General features: G+C 37.7%; 2 protein-coding genes across 5 annotated transcripts in view; one reads left to right on the top strand and one right to left on the bottom strand.

The window, feature by feature from the left end:
- The window catches only part of LOC119188396 (cytosolic carboxypeptidase 1-like), a gene marked incomplete at its 5' end in the record, with an annotated part of 59,826 nt that overhangs the window by 23,792 nt on the left and 17,435 nt on the right, over positions 1-18,599 (top strand).
- LOC115443743 lies at positions 557-16,944 on the bottom strand. Of its 4 annotated transcripts, none has more exons than XM_030169284.2 (6): positions 16,760-16,944; positions 5,682-5,787; positions 3,640-3,716; positions 3,204-3,411; positions 2,268-2,435; positions 557-1,627 (listed from the first exon to the last, which is right to left on the bottom strand). In XM_030169284.2, exons 1-6 carry the CDS (start codon positions 16,818-16,820, stop codon positions 1,189-1,191), a joined length of 1,059 nt encoding a protein of 352 aa, XP_030025144.1. In that variant the 5' UTR covers positions 16,821-16,944; the 3' UTR covers positions 557-1,188. The 4 variants fall into 4 exon arrangements, with proteins under 4 accessions (XP_030025144.1, XP_030025145.1, XP_030025147.1 ...); XM_030169285.2 differs by having other exon boundaries at positions 2,268-2,423; positions 16,760-16,936; XM_030169287.2 differs by having other exon boundaries at positions 1,301-1,627; positions 2,258-2,423; positions 16,760-16,932.

Genomic DNA, 18,599 nt, shown 5'->3' on the forward strand with positions numbered 1-18,599 from the left:
AGTGTAGTGTTCCCAAAAACAACTTGATAGCGTCTGCACGCTGCCTTTATCTAAAGAAGTTGGGGAATATATCACACCCAATTGCAATACCCATTGCTCCGTCGTCTAATTTTCTCGTAAATGTAGTTAAGAACTTTTATTTATTACAAAAAGTATAAAGATGAACTTAATGCTTAAGTCATTTTCTACCAGGCAACTTTTAGGTGGCGATATACTTAAGAATATAGGCGTAAACAACGAGAGAGGTAGTGGACGTAAAATTAACATCATACAGACTAATATAATTTCTAAATATTACTGTGCTCGTGTCTGCTGTTGAATTTTGTAATAATTTATATTTGTCAGATGTACCTGATATTGTGTTAATTCGTGATTTGTTTTTGTGGTTATATTTTCATTTCGGATAACCTTGTCTCAGTTAATAGAATCATTACTGTAATATGTGAACACAAGTGAGATATCTATTATTGAAGGTGTAATTCCATTTTGTATGGCATTTATAATTGGGTATTTAACTTCACGTTTTTAGTGTTTTTCAGGTGCATGAAATAAAACATTTTTTCAGTACTTATAAAGTTTAAACTTTATTAACTTCGCTACATCACTATTCTTTAAATTCTTGAGTTCCAACTAATTATACTTAACTAGGTACGTCACGTATATTATAAACACTATCTTAGACCACTATTCCGATTGATATGTCCCGATATAATATCCACTTAATTTTCTTAAATTAGATAATACATTTTGCGGTTTACATGAAATACCGGAGATCTGAAACCTATAATTACCTTAGCGAAGTCAAGGTACTTAATTTCGTTCAGTACCTACTTATTTTGTGATATTCATACGCGAGAAGACGGAGGCAAGTCGCATCGAACGAGTCGCCAGCATCTTCAACGGAATTACAATAGTATTGCCCCATGGAACCTTCGAAATCTCCATAAATATTTGTAACTAAAATTGACATGCTACTATTACGATTCTAAAAATCTCATTTACATTGCGCAGTATCCATAAACCAAGGCGTGCGATATACCCTCAAAAAGCAAGCTCCTAATGTAAAAATTACTTTTATGATTGCTTAATACGAAGTCTAATAATTATGAAATAGGTAATACTTTTGGTAGACACAATATCTAATTAATACGAAAAAGTTACACAAATACGACGTCGAGCCGGACGAATTTAGTAGGCGGGTGGTGCCAGCATGCCGCTGGCGTGGACGGAATGTTCAGTGGCGTCCGGCTCGGCGGTAGAGGGCGCGTCGTCGACGGCGGGCGCGTCACGGGCCTGGTGGCTCAGGTAGGCGGCCGGGTCGTCCCCCACCATGCCGTCGTCGTCTTCGTACGGACCCTGGGTCGCCTCCTCCTTCTGCTCTTGTTCGTGGTCGTGTGAGTGTGCGTCGGCCGCGCGCGAGTAGTGAGAGTCGATCTGAGGCGGGGATTTGAGAACGGCGCTTGTCTTGAGGTGCGGCGACTGAAGCCCGTCGAGCGAGGAAGGTCGGAACTTGCCAAGAAGGTCGTTGAGGGTGAAGTGGGTCGGCAAATGTTCAGGTTGAGGTGGCGGCGGCGACGACGACGTGAGCGGGTGAGCTGTCGTCGTGGTCGTCATCGACAGCGGCTTCCTGCCGACCAGAACAGACCGACCCTCGTGTTAGAGAGCCGTTTGTGCAAACGATACCCATCGCTAATATTTTAAATTGGCAATAATGTGATATATTACATTAAACATTTAAGTAATTAAACAAATAGGTGTTAATGATGATTATGGTTACATACATAATTAAATATTAAACACAAAACATGAAGTATATCACTTAAACAAGAGATACCAAGCAAAGCCCCCTTCACCCACCCACCAAAAGATTTTGCTCTAAATTTTGATTAAATTGTATAGGTACAATAAAGTAAAATAGTGATGATATTAATAAATAGCCAAACATCGTCTGTTGGGTGTAGGGCTCTTGTTTGGTGGTTGGGTTGGCGCAGAAGCCTAATCCCGCGGGCCCGCGCGCTATGTACATAAAACAAATCGAACCAAGGATTACACTTGGCCTGGTATGTTAGCACAGACACTACATACAATACCCAATCAGCATCTCGAGTGCGGTGATGAGGACTGTCGTCTTCAGACATTTGTTTACGAAGACAATTTCGTAAATTTGGAAGCAAGTATTGGATTCTGCTCAAAAACGTGACAAGAGAAGCGCGCGGCTAGTCGGGGAGTAGGCCTCCGGAGACAGCTGGCATCTCACCTGGCATTACCCCTGCGCCGACGACACGGGGATGGAGCCGTAGTTGTAGTAGTAGCAGCGGGTCTGCTCGCATATGAAGTCCTTGATTTCACCGCAGTGCTGAGGCTCCCAGTGGAAGGTAGGCGCCTTGAGTGACACGCATCCGTTTGTCATCACATGCTCCGTCCTGGAATACCGACTAGTTTTTATGCAATACGTTTCGATAACCCGAGGACACAAGACATTTCTCATGATAAAATATTATAGTATTACACTGATGCAATCAACTTAACCAACGAAGCGTTTTGTGGGAAAATCTATGTACACTACAATTTTCCAGAAAATTGTCTGTGCATAATAATAATAGGATACCGCAGTGCTTTCTCATGACAACCTCATATTATTTAAAATGGTACTTAATTATTTGCCTAGCAATCAGTAAATTGTTAATGCTTAATAGCGACATAACTGGTTATAAAAGAGTTGCAGTAAGTGTTTTCTATTTTAAATGTTGACTGAGGTTGTCCCACCTACACATCCACTCCGTATTCCCTAGCTAGACCATGGCACACGTATTTATGACATCGAATGCTAAAGTCGAGTTTCTAGGAATGTCACCTACCTTTCACATAGAAAGTAATAATCAAAAATGAATTGGAATTATATATTACTCAGCCCCTTTTCAGCCCACAACTGGAGAGAACAGGTGTAAAGCCCCACAGATTTTACAAGGAAATTTTACGAGGCTTATTATGCCAGTTGATATATTTTATTTTATTACAAGAGATATGGTAAAATCACTCGAAAGCATAGAAATTCCCTTTAATCTCTAGAAGGTCCATACAGTTTTGTTCATTTTGTTAATAATATTTCTCTTTACACCCACGCCCTATCTTAATAAATAATATCTAACGTTGACAGTATGTGTGGTTACTATATTGTATTAAATGCTAGTGGAGATACGTACCCGTGTCTAGCGGTACGCTGGGGTGCGGTGCTGCCCTGGGGCACGTCCAAGGGGTCAATGCTGTCGTCAGCATGTTGGCTGGGAGCATCCATGGGCAGCCTTCGCATATAGTTGAACGTTGCGTTGAATGGGAGCCCAGTGCTCATCCACAAATACATGTCCGTACCAAGGTTGTTGCCAGATGTCCAAAAGTCGTACTTGTTGTAACCTGAATAAGATTTAATCAATTTAAAGTTCGAAAGATGTCCATACAAACCCATGGTAGAACTGCAAATTAGTACATGAATAAAATAAGAATACCAAGAATCCAACGTATTGTAGAAAAAAACACAAAATAGGCTAAAATTTTACAGAAAAACTTGGATACATGGACTTATTTGATGATTTGTTTAAAGTACACGATACGATGTGATAAAAACAATTATTATATCCATACCTGCATTTGTCAGATACGTAGTAATAGAATCCGCCTTTTCCTTAGTCTCGAAAGAAGCCAGCTGCAACCCTAACGATCTGCGAAAATATACATGCATATATTGTATAAACTCGCTAACATCATCTTAATAGTCAGTGAAAGAAACACCCCATGAAACCATTTATCTTTTTCCTGTGACAATATGTATTTACAAACTCGTTACACCGGATCCATAAACGTAATTTAAAATAACTATCTTTGCTAATCGTATTCAGCTATTAGCTATAAACTGTGCGACGAAGCTTGTTCATCGAGTGGCAATTTATTCTGTACACTTGCTTGGGACAGTACTCGGACAGGACTGCATTCCAACTTGAAGTTCAGAAAACTCTACGAGATTAAAATCCTCGGCGACATTGCACTACTTGATACCTTCGAGCTCAGTAATCAGTATCCAACTGTGTTTCGTAGGAGTTGGTACTGCGTGAAACAAATCGACTTAGTTTATTCAAACCACACTGGTAAAAGCGTCTATTGTCTCTTTTTGATTTAAAATATTTCTTTAAACTTTATTCAACAGGTTTTCTCTTTTTGGTACATTTTAATGTGTTATTAGTGCATACAAATATCATAAAAGTAATTAGCAAATATCAGCGACATTTACCAACACACCATTAAAGCCTTTTTAACATTCCTCGAACACCTTTAATCTTTTTACTTACATCTTCCAACGCTCTTAACCAGTTTTGAAGTTTAAAATGAGTGCCCTAATTTAATTAACTTGAGTATAATTGAGCAAAAATTTTGCAACCAACAAAAATTTTATGTACAGTAAAATTTTACCTGCATCTACCGTTTTGTAACTGAAAATTATGTTCGGTTACAGAACCATATTATTTTTAATCAGGATACATACAGAGTTCGTTTTATTTTTTGTTCGCGACCGGTATTCGGTACAATAAAAAGTTCGCTAATGACTATCGTGCATTCGCGTCACATGGGTACCGTTAGTTCCTTTTTGTCATCGCAATCAAAGCGAACCGTAACAGTTTGTAAATTATCCACGACGACGATGTCGCTGCTCGGTGCGAGTGAGTGCCGAGCGCCGACTCATAGCCGTATTCGTAATTCGTATGACACTTGGAGTCCCATCACGTCACACAGCACCTGCTCATAAATCGCGTCCAGTTCGTCACGGCTGTCATATCGGATAACAAATTCGCGTCATATTATACGTCGCTTTTATCGCGACCTTAATCGATTTCTTAGATTCATTATTTCTCAATTCCCTTGTAAAACGAGACTTAAAATGGTCTCACAGTCGTGAACAATTGAAACTGTAAATAAATAGGTCGTGACAACAACGCGGCATAAGGACATCATGAACGAGCACGAGGGTACTGACCTTTCAAAGTAATTCAAACTTGCACGTGGTAAGAGCTACAGCACGAAAGATGGACCGCTTGGAATTTTTTGTCATCTCAATTTACGTGTAAAACCTGTACATCTTTCGCTCCAAAATTCAATATACAAAATGCCGTAACATTAACATGTTGGGGCAATTTGACATTTGACAATTTAACAGGTTTCCTTGGGCATTCTTATTATTTAGTTGAATAGGCGTAGTTCCTACAGTGCATATTGGTTCGCGTAATAAAGATTTATTTTACGAGCCAGTTGAAAGGTTCATGTGCTGAAATTGAAGTCCTCAAGTTAATTCCGAGTTCTTTGTTTGCGAGAAATTTTATATTTGCCATGGCTTGCGGAAGTGTTCAACGTACTCGCCTACAAGTATAATGTTCACAATATTTCCCAGAGGTCTAAACAGTAATACAAATACCAGTGTAGGTACATAGGCACTTCCTGATCACGAGGTGTAAAGGCAATACCCAGATGTGCTTGCTGACGCTGTCTTAAGATTCTTATTATCTAGACTCGAGCAAGATCTTCAACACGAAGCAAACAGATAAGAATTCTCAAAGTCACGATGTCGAAGTTGTACCCTTAGTTTGAAAACAGATCTTGACCAAAGCATTCAATATAAACATTTAAATGTATTTTACCTGCAATACTGATAAGCCAAGAAATAGTTGAGCTCCGGGCTGTAAGGATTCATTCTTGATATGAAGTATTGAACGCCATCCAGCTGTATGGTCGTTATCCTTTGAGCTGCAATAAATTATTTCACTATTAGTAATGCTATCAGTACGTACATTAAAGAAATCCTATACGTGTTTTTTGTATTTAAATTCGCTCTTCAATCATAAAATGTCAGCGGCGGGACGACAGAGGATAAATGACAACGCGTTTTGACAAAAAAATTAATATGACCTCGAGGAACCGCGGCCCTCAATCATCCATATCCCTTATTATAGCCCATCACTGAGTTCGACACCGCCGTATTTTTGTATATGCATTCATTTTAGTCGATTACTGTCGCAAGTTTTTTTATATCCCGCTTTTATTTATCGACGGTAATTTACTATACATTAGTACATATGTAATTACTTCATCATTAGATCTCCATAACATAATATTCATTATAACCATCTGCCCACCAATTATATTATAATTGAGCTAATATCACCGAAAGATAAAAATTGCATTTACAATTTACAAGTAATGGTATCGTTGACGAGCATTCATTTAACAACGTTCATTAATAAAGTCTACACACGTTTCCGAATGACATACGTCTTATTATGGTGACATATACTGTCGGCAAGAGGAATCACCAGAATTGTTTATCAATATTTATACCGGTGCATCATATTATCATACCATCAATGTACAAAGAATGAATGCATTCGATGCAATTTTAGTAAGTTTGAATGGTGGCGCTTGAAATTCATTGTCATAAAATTGCCGTTTGTCACGTACATTTATGAACTATAGCATAATGATTGGACGTGAAATACATACGAGACTGTGTTTTGCGGTCGGACCACCGCTTCGTTAGGCGCTGCCTAATTATATTCAATGTAAACGTCATTTTGCGGTCGACCACAAGTTTCATTACTGCCTAATTGAGTTGTGTGTTGAAAGTGATGTCTACGACCTTAATGTTTGGAATGTCTATTTACTAGTTTTGATGAGATTTATTTTTTATAAATTGGGGTCAATATTCGATATTCAAGTAAACTACGCGTCCCTTTGAACAAATTCAGAACGATCCGTCTAGACTTTCAAAGTAAGTTGGTTCAAATATAGCATTTTCTAAAGCAATGAATTCGCGTCATAGCGTGTTTGTGACAGCGCAGCGTTTACATTTGAACCTCTGTTTGAACGATGAATAACAAAAAATGATTTTGCATGAAATTAAAACACAGGATTTCTTTTTGATTAGACAGGTTTCTTTATAAACAATAACAAATTTTGTAAAAAGGTCATTACCGAATATAGTCAAGGTTACGTTTCACCAAATCTTGAGAAATAGAACACGTCCACAATAAATCAAATTAAATGACTACCGCATTAAAACGAACATATTTAATTGCAACGTGTCATACGAATTGCAAATTATAAAAGGTTCTCAGAGGAAACGAAGATTAGAATCACAGTAGACGCATGGAAGCATTATTTTGCGGACCTGGAGGCGATTAATAACAGTTAATTAACAACATCCTGCCCCACGTGCATTGAAAAACGCTTGTAAAACGAACAGAGGGCCGATTAGCTCGCGGACACTAATTGACTTCTTGAGCACTAAACTCCAGCGCGTACGCATTGATTGATGGTCACGTGAGCGACACTGGACACTTAAGCTTATTCACAATAGTCTAAATGATGATGACATTTACGTATTATTATCTCAAGTTCGTGACTGGAAACCGTCGTTAACGAAACTCAACCATTACAGATATTCCACGGGAAATTGTTACTGCACGAGGTTATGGCGTGCCTAATATGGAAAAGCGAAATAAATTGCTTTTAAGATTATTTGCCTTTAACATCGTATGAAGAGTCAATTGTGTAGTATACACACATCGTTAAGGAACAGCGGTTGTGCAACTGAGCTTTACTCGGTTGTTACGGGTCCAGAGACTGCGATTGGAATCCATGCATAATGTAGCCTCATAAATAAACGATGTCGCGCATTACTCGCCCGCTTCGCTTTTACTTCTTATACGACCTTTCCTGATGAATGTTGTATTCTAGAGCCAGTTTAATAGCGGCTACAATTTACCACAGCGGGTGTGTTTGCATTCTTTACATACCTAATGTTGTTGTTTTACACTCAACACAGGAATGTGGATTTTAGCGTAAAGTAAAATTTGAAAGCCCTCTTCATGACTTCTGCAATAATTACAGCAGCTATAAAACATAATTTTGAATCTAAGCTAACGAGGCTCTTGCTCTAACGTGAGTATTAATTATCTTTTAAATAAGACGGCGCCTTCAGGATTGAGTAATATATTGCACGATGGACACAGTCTTCCGGTAACAGCGTCACAAGTTAGTTCAATGTGAAGCCTTCAAAGCGTTACGAGATTACAGCGCCGTGTACGGATATAAAGGGCCATCGTTAGGGCTTAGAAAGTGGCAGCTGACAGTGAGACTTTACTTGAAGCAACAATGACCGCCGGGGAGGCAAGTCACGTCGTATGAGTCATGCGCGCGCGCCGCATATAGATGAGCAGCATCGGCAACTCCCGACCCCGCCGCGACCGCGCCGACCAAACACGAGCCGCATATCATACATTTCTATGATTGGATATGATTTCATAAAATCTACCAAGTAAACAATGCAAATTTTATTGTGTCAAGAACATACCTTACGTACCTACTTTATATATTACATGCCTACATCATGATTCAGAACATCAAATTTCCTATTTTTGTTTAAACTGTGCAGTACGATGTATACTTGCTAAGACATCATTTACATAATTTTCATACTTGCAACGCGGAATGAGTGGCCTTTATTCTGAAAATGAGCCTCTTAGAATCCAGTACTCGTCTCCTTTCTTTCATCTTAAAGGACACAAATAAATTTCCTTAAGCAGTCGCTTTTATGTTGAAAACGACCAAGATAAAGGATCCATTATAATATTCGAATAACGAACATCTGTATTTTCTGTGTATCTTTGAAGCTTAAATTAATATTCAAGCTGACGACAAACCGTAGGAATAAGTATTTTAACTAGAAGAAAATAGAGAAGGTGCGTGCGACAACCCTAGCTTGTACCGGGCAACGCAGGGGTGAGTGCACTTGCGCGGGCGTCAATCGGCGCCGCGGCGAGTGGATATCCGGCGGGCTCATCTACCGGACGCCGCGCTGCCCTAACGGTCCGCCGTCCAAATATACTTTGCGAATGTCGCGCACGCACGCCGCGCCGCAAGCGATAAAATCGCAATGAATCACTATCGATCGACGTTTGTATCGATTTCGCCGATCGCAAAAATAAAAAAAATAGAAATGCAACGTAACTTGCGGGTATTAAATTAAAGAACGTGACCAATAAATTGTTAATATCGACTGGTTAGAAACCGTTTGAATTTAAATTAAAATAACTCGGTAACCTGAAAATACTTATTACACAGCTAATCAACATATATTAAAATAAAAGTTTGTAAACCAGTTGATTTTATAAACTGCACTACTTTATACTTATTATAGTCACAAAGATTATTAAAATGTTTGATAACAGATGTTAACAATCGTGTCACATCACCTTATATTGCATTTCGGATACATCACACAATAAAGTATCAAATGTCGGAAGTTAAAGAAACACGCACGTATTCACAACGTGCCGCCCGTCGTTACGTATTTATTATTACCAAAAAGGATTGTCACCCTGGCGGATATCGCTCGCTTACAATCCGTGAATAATCTCCACAAGTTATCTCACGTCGCACGCAATAAAAACAACTTCCTCTCTTTCATTATAAAATAAAACATTATGGGGTGACTACTTGAATCATGTTTTTAAAACAATACATTGATCCAAGTTCCATGACCTATTATATACGGCTATTATTGACATCCTAAAGGTTCATACAAAGAAGGAAATTTTACATAATATATAAAAAGTGCTATATTGTGGACTTAACTTTGTAATTATTACATTGTATACCAGAACTGTATTAAAATATATGCGGATTGCAATCATTTCCAACTCCCGTATACCATCGTACGATTATTGCAAATTTGGCCAAATCCTGAACAAGGATACGGAACTTAGATCCGCGTCGTGTTAATCTACAAGAAGTCTAAGCTACTTGAAAATCACCCAAGGAAGGTAGAACAAATTATATGTACATAAATGGATACCCAATTATCCTTCTATCGCCTCTAGGACCCGCGCGATATCTTCCTACATTTACACTCATTTTACATTACAAGTAGATACAGAATACCATGTGCTAAATTATGTTCGTTGTTTAACCATTAACTTTGTATAGACGTACTGTTATCAACCACCTAGGTCGTTTTTTATGTCGCCGATTAATCGGATCCGCCTCAGTTAATCACCAGTGTTTATTCACGTACGCGTATAATAGTAGGAACCTGAATGCGATAGTAGTGCGTATGCAGCAGAAAATTAAAGTGATTACCCGTTGAGCTCCTCTGTAATTTGAAAAAGACAAGCATGCTCGTACCTTACCTATACTAAGACGACTATAAAAACGTAATATGAATAGTGAAGCTGAGGGTTGCGTGTTCTCGGAACCTTTGCATAAACATAAGTAACTATACTGCAATTCTATATAACGAGTTTTTCTTAGTACAATAAGAAAAAATAGATTTCACACTCCGTCAACCCAAGAATATGTATGAATATTCAGTAATTTTGCACCCTATTTCTATTTTACCTCTATAATTACGGAGCATTTAATTTTATTCGAATAACACTAGTGACTATTGGCAAAAAGTATGTTATTACGTGCCATAGGTGCGCAAAAAAATAGAGAATCAGTAAATGAAGGTTCGTACCTTATTTGTAAAACTATAATTTTCTCTTTCCGACTACATAATGCGCGTATTTTAAGTATCATTAGTGCTTAGTGCTTCTTTTGCTAATCATTGTATTTATCAAGACATTTAATACAAAGAAATAATTACTGACCGTATACAGAAACCTCTTTTTATCTTGTGAACAATTAAAACACCTGTTTAGTGCGTATGAAAAATGATTTTAGAACGGAAATATCAAATCACAAGATTTATTAAAACAAACTTGGTATATAAAGTAATTAAAAAAATAGTCAATAAAGAAAAAAACTTTAAAAAATGTCACGTGCTAAAAGGTGATTATTTATTGACATCATATAAGAGTTTAGTCCAACCCTTTATTGTAGTCGTTGAGAATGATGAAGACGTTACATTTTTATTAGTGCTCATCCCTCACTAAAGTCAGGTACGCGCATCAGTATTCCGTGTAACGTAAAATATCATGTTACGTGGTTTAACGACATCGTAAACTTTATTTCTTCAGTAGTTTAGTGTAGCATACGAATTATTAATTTTATTTTTGTTGTAACTTAAATATTATATTTAAAAAATTGATCATGTGCGAAAAGGGATCGTGCTTTTGTAGAGTTCCGTAGGGTTACATATTTTGAAATTTTAAGGTAATATATTTGTATTTGAACGAATTAAAGTAACAATAATTAAGGAGTTTTGTTTTGTATACATAGGAATTTCACAAGCGTCAGTGAAAACTATATCTCTTCATAACGTAAAGATTTTGTGGGTTTATTAAGACTTGTCGTCTTAGAAAGTCGTAGGAAGAGGACAGGATTTTTGCAGACTATGTATTTAGTGTTTATTTATTTATATATTGAGTATAACAAATAGAAATATTTACAGAAAGTTGTGAGCGAATGGGACCCTCCGTACAGCTCTACTTGCAAAAAAGAAATTGCTCTCAAAAGAAATTGTAATATTTTCCCTTCAATTTCCCTAATATAACTCACATTCAACATTAAGAATAGAAACTTCGAATATGATTATGGTCACTACAGCCATGGTATTACATTGCACTCACTAAAATAATTTAACAACTTCACAAAAAACTAAGACGCATACCCAATTATGTTCGTTTAAAGCAAAAGAACTAATCGCGCTAACTGCCTATTTCACCATGTGGTAGTCAATTTTACTCGTCAAACAAAGTACAACAACGACAAATAGACAAGTCCCATTGTCAATTATGATGTCAAAATAAATGACAGTCAGATGAGTACTTTTGTCTAACATTAATTGCCACTTAACATTTACTTGAGACCTGTAAAGCAAGTCCTAAGTCAGCGATAATTATTTGAATTTGTAAAGATGGCTTTAGAACAAATACTTTTTTTACGGACTTCACCGGATTTTCTTATTTATTACCACCTACTGAACAATATTGCCAATCCCTTTCAAAGTATTTGTGAAAATTCCTTTGCCTATGCATAATATAGTGACGCCGATTGATGATTACTTCGTCACAATTCTCCACTATTCATAAAATCCTCATTCCACCGTCGTCTACCGTTATCGTCATGAGTGTATTAGGTTCCACCTTCAAATGAATCCGATACGGCGAGGCGTCGATTAAAAGCACTGTAATCGTCAAACCGCAAACCGTTGGCGCCGGCAGCCGCGGGCGCCCGGTGCAGTAAGCCGCGCAATGCATCTCGTTACATAACATGAACTAGTAACCAGTTGCAACGCACCGAGCCCCGCACGATCATCCGCTGGTACTCGAAGCGTTATGGTCGCCGTCCATATGCATCTCGATTACTTGAACGCCGAATTGTTGTATCGCAGTGATGGTGGGTAGAGTATGGTGTGGTATTTTTTTATATTACTTTTCTATTTGGAAAACTTACAGCCAGTACAACTCATAGTAAAGGATACATACACTCAAAGAAGGCCAATTACAAGTTTCTACTACTACTAGTTATACACATGTTAATATCATTTTTAAACTGAGACTTTTATTGTTAGTGAAATATATGTTTTTACTATCCTAATGGGACTCCCTCGGCGGTGTACTGTGTATTACCCTAATGAGCTGTGTCGTCAATATATTTTACATCTTGTAGCGAAAGTTCTTAGATTGCGTTACTGTTCATAAATCTAATATCTATAACTAATTGTTGATCTGCGTCTTCATTTCGATAATTGTAATTTATATTGACAATAGTAGCTATTTGTGATGGTTATTCCATGCCTTAAACTGAACCTAGATTTGCACTATTACATTTTAAGCATAACTACCCACGCTCGACCGACCAACCTATGTTCAAAGGTTAAATTGGCGGCCGTGTGCTGTCCATGACCAGTCAGTTAATTAAAGTAGCTGAACAAAACAGCTTTAAAACGGAGCACGCTTAAGCTAAAACCATTGTAGGTCTAAAGTAATATTTTCATGAACGAGGCCCACGCTATCAATATACCCGACAGATGCACATGGTCCCCGATCCAAATAGAAAAGCGTCGACCTCGTCTTATCCTAGAATTTTGCTTATTGATTGAAAGTAAACTATATTCCTTTAGAGTAAAGTCAGTTTTTCAATATTTTCTCATGACGCGTTCGTATATAATCTTGTGCTGTATGCGTATATAAACGGCGATCATTACACAAGTTCATTTTACGGTTACAATGCTGGCGAAACGGGCAAAACCATCTTGAAAAATGATTGCCATCGTGTGGATTTCATTATTACGCGTCTGTGTCATACTAGTGTGCCTAATAGAGTTCTTTACAATAAATGACGCATTATTTGTGGGTATTCCATTTATTACACATTAATATTTGTAAACGTACAGTCTTTTCATTTGCTATTGCATGGTCTTATCATATTACGTTGTGTCATTTATGCATTCAAAAGGCTCGCACATCAAGACGCTAGACAACATTTTCAAAGTCATTGCCCTCTAAGCGGAAATGAACAGATTTCAATCATCAATAGTACTATATCTAAATTGCCGACGATCGTTTAAATTGCTTCGGAAACCACAGGGGCGTCATTAAATTATCTAAATCATGGGCCAGTAAAAAGTGCAATTTTAGTTTCTATCAAAACTAAAAACTATCGTGGGAACAATTATCGGTTTGTTCGCGGCCGGATAGTGATCGAAACATAAAAAAGGGATCGAGATAATGGCGAGTGTACGAGGCAAAGAGAAGACACCAAGGACGGCGCGCGCGCTCCCTCCCGCGCCACGGAATGCACCCACGAGACTATTTTTAGTAATCAAACCCGATGCCGATCCGGTCCTGATCCTAGCCAAGGAGACAAACAAACGTTCGCGAATGCTTGTCATTCCACTTATCACTAACGAGACGACCCACCTTATTAACAATACGACAAAAATGAACGTACAGCGACCATTGCGCGAACTAAACACCGATAATATTTTATGAACACATGCACAAACTGACGTCTATAAAATAAGCAAAAAATTCGGATATAAAAACTCAAATTACATTATTCTATCAGTTACGCATCGAAAGGAAATGATATTCCCATGCTGACGTAATTTGATACAATCATACCACCCGGTGCCGTGGACGCGTTACTTCTGAATTATAGAGGCAAAAAAGTTAAGATCTCAGGACCACAATAAATAAAACTTAGCCGCTTTCGGCGCCCAACATTTTAGAATTAAATTGCTTTAATGTTCCTTCGGTCTTTCTCTACGGTTTAGGCACGGTCGTATTGGAATTAAAATCAAAATTTTCTAAAATCCATATTTATAACGGATAGGGACAATAAATTAGAATAGATTCTTAATTCTTAATCGCATACCATTTGTGAAGCCGATATATTGCTATTACTCCGCCGGGACGTATTTGAATGTTTACATAATAATTTATTATTACAGAGTGCATTAGGTGTATGTTTATAAATACAAAACGTGCGACGACAATGGTTTTCTGGCACCACATACAAAAAGAGTTCACAACCCAGGTAACTGGAACCAAAACAAACCAATACATGTCTCTCGGCTGTATTATACAGTTAATTGTATAATGCAATCCCTCGTGTTTATTTTTATTTTGTCCTCGTCTTTATATACTGTTAAATAAGATAATATTGCGCAAACAATTATCCCGCGATAATACCACGAAAAAGGTGCAAATAAAAATGTCCCATATAATATTATGTACTGCGCTCAGTGATAGTTAAGCATGTAGTCATGCATGTTTTTCTGCAACATCTTTCCGTGAAGAATCTCGTGTTTACGGTACCTGCGTTGGCATTACTAGTGGCCGGGGATGCTGACTCGCGGACAACCTATTATACTGGTATTAGGTATTCCATGGAACTACGGCGCTAGATGTCCTAGCATGCGACGGCTAGTCGTGGGGCGATGAACCCCCGCACCTGTTGCCTGGACCTCCCCACTCTGTGACTATTTTTTCCAACAATTACTTCCGTGGAAAAGTTTTTACTAAGCTGACGATAACCTGTCCGATAACCGCAGACACGGCTCATTAGCGAAATCGTTTGCAGCTACGTTGATTGCTGCAAATCGTTAATTTTTATCACTCATCGCTTGGACAGGGCGTCTTTGATAAAATTATACTCAGCATTCTGACAAATTGTTAACATTGACAGTGAACGGTCATTGACTCCGAACAAAACGCTCAGAATCACGCCACCAACCTTGCACTTGCAAATTTATACATCCTAGCAATTTATACACTTTTTACATTTGAATTTTTAAATGCTACATGTAAATTTAAACTTTATCTGAATCGAGTTATGAGAGTGGAAGAGTCTAGCAACGAGATTAATATTCAATACCATTTTTTTATGTAAGTTTGAACGCGAAGCGTTAGGAGTCGGCTCAGTCGGAATGGCTGTCGTATTGTTTTCCTGTCCCGTGCTATTGTATAGTTATGGCCATTTGATGCACTTGAGTCAACATAAGCGGAACTATGAAATCAGTTTGGGTCGCTAGTGAACGCTTTTTCTTTATTTTTTAATCTTATTAATTAACGTTTAAAAATCATTATTTATTTTTTGAATAGAAAACCTTTGGAAGTATACAAAAATAGAATAAACTCACTACCTATAACTTCAAAATTTGTATTATAACCCAATGTCTTGTGGGCTCAGTCACAATGGGACATTCATTTCTCAGTTAAACTAATCAAGTGTTGCGCTCCAGTCAAATGTTTTTAAAGGAAGTCAATAAAAGCTTGGCCGAGCTGTTATTGCAATGAACGCGGTGTTTCATTCTGCAGGTTGCCCGGTGAGCTTTGTTGACATTGCACGCAGGTTGCGAGGAATTACACCAGTTTCGCTCGTAACGAACTTACAACATGCGCGGTTCACTTGGCATTCGTGACATCATACATGCAATTTCATTTATGTTTTTATTCTAGAACGCTTCGCAAAATTACTGTACCGGTGTGATTTTTGCATTATAACATAATTTATTTTGTATGATCTTTCTAAATAACATTGTATTTTTAACTTTATATATTATGACTTGGGAAAATTTGCAGTATATTTTATGATCACTGTAATTTTATTTAAGAATCTCGGATACCCTCGTGGTATCTTATGACACTAGAGATGGTTACAATCCACATAATATAGGTATTATGTTGGAACAATATTAAATATACGAAAAAGTCCACACAAGCATTCAGGGTCAAGATGTTTCACTGATCCAGCCATTGTACTCTAATGAAAGCTGAACAATGAAGGTCGAAGACCCGCAGGTCACAACAGCCACCTTGCTACGCCTCCGGAGCTACGTTCAGATGCACCTCCTTACAAAGTAGTAACTATTAGGCCATATGCGATTCATTAAAAATCGAATTGTCGCGTTCGCGGACTCGCCACGGCCGTTTTGGTTTCTTTATATCTATTTTGGTTTCGTCATCTCGTCGTAACCAAATTAGTACGATTGAGAAATCTTTTCTAGCAGGATATTACATAAAAAAAACAATTTACTTTTGATTTTGTTTCAACATTTCTCGAACAAATATATTACTTATACTTATTTTACACGTTTTTAATATTGATAGCAATAAAAAATACTTTATGAAACGATTAATTATTTTATACAAAGTATATTTTGGGGGAGAAGTTGTACTAAAATTATTTATTTAAAATGAAAACTAGTAAAGTACTTACTAAATTATTTAGTTACATAGTAAAAAATGTTAATTAAAATGAAACTTACCTGCAACTGGACCGAGGGTGGTTGCAATTAGCAAAAGGCATGAGGCCAAAACGAGCTGCATGTTGACAGTAGATATCTGCGGGAGAAATGCGTATATGTGCAGACACACGCAGGAGTGCGCTCACGCAACACGGGACACTCGGGCACACTGAACGCGCGCTGCCCGGGACCCCCCCCTTATAAGAGAGACGCGTCCCGCGCGCACCACTAGTCGGGACCGCTATTGCGATTATTCCCGCCGGTATCTCGTACACTGCCTTCTCGCACAGATTACTAGCAGCGAACCAGGAAGCGAAGCAGAAATGTAAACGACACCATTCCCATTCGTTCCGGCGACGAGGCGGTGCGTGGTCATGGGCCGCGGACGTCCGGCGGCAAGCGGACGCTCGGCTCGACGGCGCCCGAGCTCCCCGACACGGGAGTTATCTCAGCAAATCGTACCGCACAATAGTTCGCGCTCAATTTGTTCGTGTTGCGGTCGACGCGAATTCTTCGCTTGTCCTGAAGGGTTGTCGAGGTTGTCGTAGTTTTTTCTTCACTCAGAATGCATCGCGGCGCGCTTCAAAAGTGTGCCTTTGTTATATAGCCCATTGAAGATCCGGCAAGAAACACGGAGCAATTATTGTAAGATCACTGATTCATTATGACAAGCACGTATGTATCGATAAATAAAATCGCCGTCTGTCATAAAGCAAGACAGGACCAAATGAAGAAATTTCTGTGTCCATAACTGCCATGCTTAGTGCTTTATTATCCTAACGTGTTGTTTTGTTCATTTCATTAAAAACATAATCTGTACAAAACAGTTCAATTAGGCACGCAAATATATGTTTCTGCGCATTGTAACAAAGCTTATTATATTTATTATAAAATTATTTGCAAACAATCACGTTAATATTATAATCTTTATTAATGGTCGCCAAGTGATCAAAATTCGGCCATAATTCATAAATTCTTTTTTGCATCCCTTGCGTATATGAACTTTAATTATACCAAATCTCATACTCTTCTGTGCGAACAATATGCTTAAAACGGGATACAAGTTTTATCTTCACGTATCAGTATATAAATTTCCTTATAATTTTACACAAAAACAAGGATAAATGACACTGGATTTATTTTGCACCATAATATTACTATTCTGACTTCGCCTCAAATTTAAAGATTCTAGGTTATTCGAATCAAATAGATTGCTATGTTTAATCACTTGATTAATAATTATGCTTGCAACGGAAACAAATGAGAGGACCATACAAACCTAGTTCCTTAATCTATCAAAGATTAAGTAGAGATTCAATTAGTGCACCAACATTTCGCCGATCAATACCATGGTATGAAAAAAGAATAAGCTTATCGACATGTCGCGTATTAATTATAATTTCGCATAACTGAAGTTAGTTTCAAATCCAAAAACGCACACAAATTTATTTTAGACGCCCCGAGAGCCGAATTCAAAACCTCACGTCTACCAGACATAGTATGCTGCCTCTAGACTTGACTTATGAAGCGATGAATACTGTAAACTATATTTCTGCAGAAACTTAGTAAAACATGGCAATTAATGCTTAACAGAATATGGATTCTTTAAATTATTTCAACGTCATTTTGTGTAACATTTGAATAGGGTCGAAATTACAGTCTCATTGTTACCATTTTCTTTGAAACTATTTGCTATATTACTAATTAGGTGTCCTATATTTTAGCAAAATTCAAAATAAATAATTCAGGTATCTCGAATTTTTCGTGTCCATTTTTATAATCCCAAAAACCAACAATGATAATATACTAAAAGAATTCGTAAATAAACTGAGTAAATACAATGAATGTATTAAACAAAAAG

The sequence above is a fragment of the Manduca sexta genome, chromosome 25 (genome assembly GCF_014839805.1).
Source record: "Manduca sexta isolate Smith_Timp_Sample1 chromosome 25, JHU_Msex_v1.0, whole genome shotgun sequence".
In the NCBI taxonomy this organism is placed as follows: Eukaryota; Metazoa; Arthropoda; class Insecta; order Lepidoptera; family Sphingidae; genus Manduca; species Manduca sexta.

Excerpts from the sequence above, each read along its gene's own strand:
- LOC115443743 (XM_030169284.2), bottom strand. The coding sequence starts at position 16,820 with ATGCAGCTCGTTTTGGCCTCATGCCTTTTGCTAATTGCAACCACCCTC. Across the intron at positions 3,412-3,639 it reads TACGTATCTGACAAATGCAG|GTTACAACAAGTACGACTTT; the intron begins GTATGGATATAA and ends AATCTTATTCAG. Across the intron at positions 1,628-2,267 it reads CCCGTGTCGTCGGCGCAGGG|GAAGCCGCTGTCGATGACGA; the intron begins GTAATGCCAGGT and ends TCTGGTCGGCAG.